The 4,079-nt window shown below is 43.7% G+C and overlaps 1 protein-coding gene across 1 annotated transcript; it reads left to right on the top strand.

Moving 5' to 3' along the window:
• LOC107109971 (protocadherin beta-16-like) lies at positions 1 to 2,412 on the top strand (the record flags this gene model as incomplete). Its single annotated transcript, XM_015410681.1, has 1 exon — positions 1 to 2,412. A coding segment is annotated over exon 1 (2,412 nt), but the record flags the coding sequence as incomplete, so codon positions are not given.
• Between the last annotated feature and the right edge of the window lie 1,667 nt (positions 2,413 to 4,079).

Genomic DNA, 4,079 nt, shown 5'->3' with positions numbered 1-4,079 from the left:
ATGGAAGTGCATCACAACAGACAAGGTTGGTCTTTTTTCTTCTATCTCTGCATGTGTGGGGCAATATGTGAGTCCTTCCACTATTCAGTGCCTGAGGAAAGGAAAAGTGGGTCTTTGGTGGCAAATGTATTAAAGGATTTGAAAGTGGATGTGAAGGAGCTGTCTGCCCGTGGGGCCCGGCTGGTTTCTAAAAGTACCAAGCAATATTTCCAGCTGGATCCTCACTCTGGGAATGTCTTATTAAAGGACAAAATAGATCGAGAGTCTCTGTGTGGTCAGAAGGACCCTTGCGTCTTACTCTCAGAGATTCTGCTGGAAAACCCATTGGAGGTGCACAGAATTGAAGTTGAAATAGAGGATGTGAATGACAATTCACCCCAGTTCTCTAAGAAGGAATTCCTTTTTGAAATACCTGAGCAGGTACCAACAAATACCAGATTCCCTTTAGAGACAGCGCAGGATTCAGACAAAGGAGAAAATGCTGTTCAGAACCACACCCTTAGTCCTAACGACCATTTTAGGTTGGATGTGCAAAGTCACCGTGATGGCACCAACTATGCAGAGTTAGTATTGCAAAAACAATTAGACCGTGAAGAGAATGCACAACTCTTCCTCATTCTGTCAGCTGTTGATGGAGGGAACCCAAAGAGAACCGGCACAGCAAATATTGTCATTCATGTTCTAGATGCCAATGATAATTTCCCTCAGTTTGATGATTCTGTGTATAAAGTGAAATTGAAGGAAAATGCCCCCAGAGGGACACTTGTGAATAAAGTCGAAGCAACTGATAGGGATTTTGGTTCCAATGCAGCTGTCACGTATTCCTTCAGTCAGGTGTCAGAAAATGTGCTCAAAGCATTCAGTCTAAACAAACATACTGGGGAACTTACTGTTGCAGGAACTGTTGATTATGAAGAGGAGAGAAATTATGCAATAAATATCAAAGCCACTGATGGAGGGGGGCTCTCTGCTTACTGCAAAGTTATAGTGGAGGTTGAGGACAGCAATGACAATGCCCCAGAGGTGACCCTCACATCCATCACCAGCCCCTTGCCTGAAGATTCACCTCCAGATACTGTTGTGGCTCTCTTCAGCGTCACAGACCAAGATTCTGGAGACAATGGCAGAACTGCTTGCACCACTGAGACAAACCTGCCCTTCATGCTTAAAGCCTCTGAGAATGACTACTACCAGCTGGTAACCCAGCAGGCCCTGGACCGAGAAAGAGCTCTGGAGTACAACATCACCCTTACTGCGACAGACTGGGGCTCGCCCAGGCTTACTTCAACAAGAATAATTAATGTTCAGATCTCTGATGTCAATGATAATGCTCCAGTATTTGAAAAGTCGTTGTATGATATGCACTTAAACGAAAATAATATTCCAGGTCTCCTCATGGGTCTGGTCCAAGCTAAGGACCTGGACACAGCACAGAATTCCAAAGTGACCTATTCTCTTTTGCCTGGGAAGGTCATTGATCAACCTGTGTCCTCTTACGTCTCCATCAACTCTGAAACTGGGAATCTGTATGCCATCCGATCAGTCGACTATGAGCAGGTGAAAGATTTCCAAGTGATCGTGAGGGCTGTGGACAGTGGTTCTCCTCCCCTGAGCTCTGAAGTTATGGTCCGAGTCCTGATCATTGATGAAAACGATAATGCCCCATTCATCCTCTACCCTCTCCAGAATGGCACTTCCCCATCCAATGACCTGGTTCCCAGGGGGGCTGAGGCTGGCTATCTGGTTACCAAGGTGGTGGCAGTGGACAGAGATTCTGGTCAGAACTCCTGGCTTTCCTATGAGCTCCTGAAGGCCACAGAACCAGGTCTGTTTAGTGTGGGGGTCCAGAATGGAGAAGTGAAAACCTTGAGGTCCATTAACAAACGAGACACCTTCAAACAGAAACTGATCATTGGAGTCAGAGACAATGGGCATCCTCCCCAGTCCACCTCTGCAACACTAAGCATTCTTCTAGTGGATGGCTTTTCTGACCCATATATGAAAATGGTAGATATCCCAAAGGAAGAAATTATGGAGAAAGAAGACCGTACCCTGACGATGTATCTGGTCATATGCTTGGCTGTCATCTCCTGTATTTTTCTGGTTTCTCTGTTGGTGTTTGTTGCCGTCAAGGTTCAGAAAAGGAGCAAAAAGGAGAGCTCCGCCCTAAATTTCCCAGTGGGACCGAATTTCCCAGAGAACTGTGGAGATGCTGATGCTGGATCCCTTTCCCGGGCTTACAACTATGAGGTGTGCTTAGCTGGTGGGTCTCTGAACAGCGAGTTCAGGTTTCTCAGGCCTTTCTTTCCTGTGTTTTCTGTGGAGCCACCTCACAACAAAGTGGAATCAATGATTTCATCTGCTTCTCAGGAAATTCCCAGCCATGCAGTAGAAGGTCAACTCATGAACCAGGTGAGAATATAATTGGCATCCAATTCTTATTGCTTAATTTAAAAATTCCTGAAGTTGATAGTGCAATAAAATCTTATTAACAACATCCCAGTGCAATCTATATGTGGGTTTAGGATGCTTCTGTTTTTTTAAATTTCTCGTTATTATTTCTCGGTATCTGCTGATTTTCCCATCCATATGTAGAAGAAAATAATAATGATCTCTCACATGTAATTTATAGTTATGACCAATAACTGTCTCTTCTCCTTTTCTTTCTGACCATTTCCCCCAATGTCTGCAGAATATATATTTAAAATTGTAGAGAGATAGGAAGGCATTAGCCAGTGTTTGGGGAATCTTCAACCTTTCGTGATTAATTAATTCCCCCTGGGAATCGTCTCTTTGTTTTTTTCTTGCTGCTGAAATCTGGAGTAATGTTTATCTGTTTGTTAGTCATAAAGCGTAATTTTGTTGCTTGTCCAGGGGAGGCAGTCTGACTTCCACAATTACTGCAGCTTGCTGCACTGATGGGCCACCTGGTGCCAGGTCTCACGGGTGTATATCTGTTGGTTATTCATAAAGCGTAATTTTGTTGGTTGTCCAGGGGAGGCAGTCTGACTCCCACACTTACTGCAGCTTGCCGGACTAATGGGCCACCTGGTGCCAGGTCTCACGGGGCAGGGGCTACTTCTACTTCAGCCTACATGTAATCTCATAATATTCTGGTCTCCAGATTTGGTCTGTGTTTCAAATACAATAATCATTTACTCATTCCGTTAAGAAAAGGAGAAATTCAGAGAAAATAGCTACTTTACTTCCTTTATGGTCTACCTTTTCCACTGGAACTCAAGGCAGATTACGGAACTATAAATCAATTAAATAAGACAGGTATAATACATACAACTGGTTTCTGTAATTAAAGTAGCAATGGAATATAGACTATATATCCAACAGACAGCTGTTGCGCTTAACCTTTTGCAGGGGGCGCATTAAAAGAGTTTTGCTCTGATGAGTGGATCATATCAAGTCAGGAAGTCCTGAAGATGTCTGGATCCCAGACCATGAAGGGCTTTCTAGGGAATAATCAACATGTTGAACTGAATCTGGGAATTAGCTGGTAACGAATGGAGTGACTGCAGAATAGGTGTAGTATGTATACTCCACCTAGTTCCTGACAATAACCAAACTGTAGCATTCTGTACAAGATGGAGTTACCAAGACAGTACTTGGGTAGATTTGTGTAGACCACCTTACAATAGTCTAGCCTCTTGGATCCTTATGCCTAGATCAACAAGGTCAAAGAAAAGAGCCATATTCCAGGCCAAATGACATTGGAAGACACCATTTTTTCCCCAACTGAATTATCTTGCTTCTCCAACAATAATGTTGGGTCCAGTATAACCACTAGACTCTTAACTGAGGCACCAAGGGCTAGCTGAACCACATCAAATGTGGGGAAGTCCAATGCCCTTGAAGACCTCAGACTTTCCAACCATTATCACCTCCATCTTGTCAGGATTCAGTTTCAACTTGTTCGCCCTTACCCATTTAACCATTGCAGTCAAACATGGACTCAGGACAGCTACAGCAGCATCAGGTGATCTAAACAGAGAAAAACAGAGCTGCCTTCATAAGGGTCACCGAGGCAACTGGCAATTAAAACGTACATAATAAAACTACAGTTTGAA

Source organism: Gekko japonicus, unplaced genomic scaffold, assembly GCF_001447785.1.
Source record: "Gekko japonicus isolate JY-2015 unplaced genomic scaffold, Gekko_japonicus_V1.1 scaffold5824, whole genome shotgun sequence".
NCBI classification, from domain to species: domain Eukaryota; kingdom Metazoa; phylum Chordata; class Lepidosauria; order Squamata; family Gekkonidae; genus Gekko; species Gekko japonicus.
The sequence above is the reverse complement of the archived record's forward strand: the minus strand, read 5'-3'. Positions and strand labels throughout refer to the sequence as shown.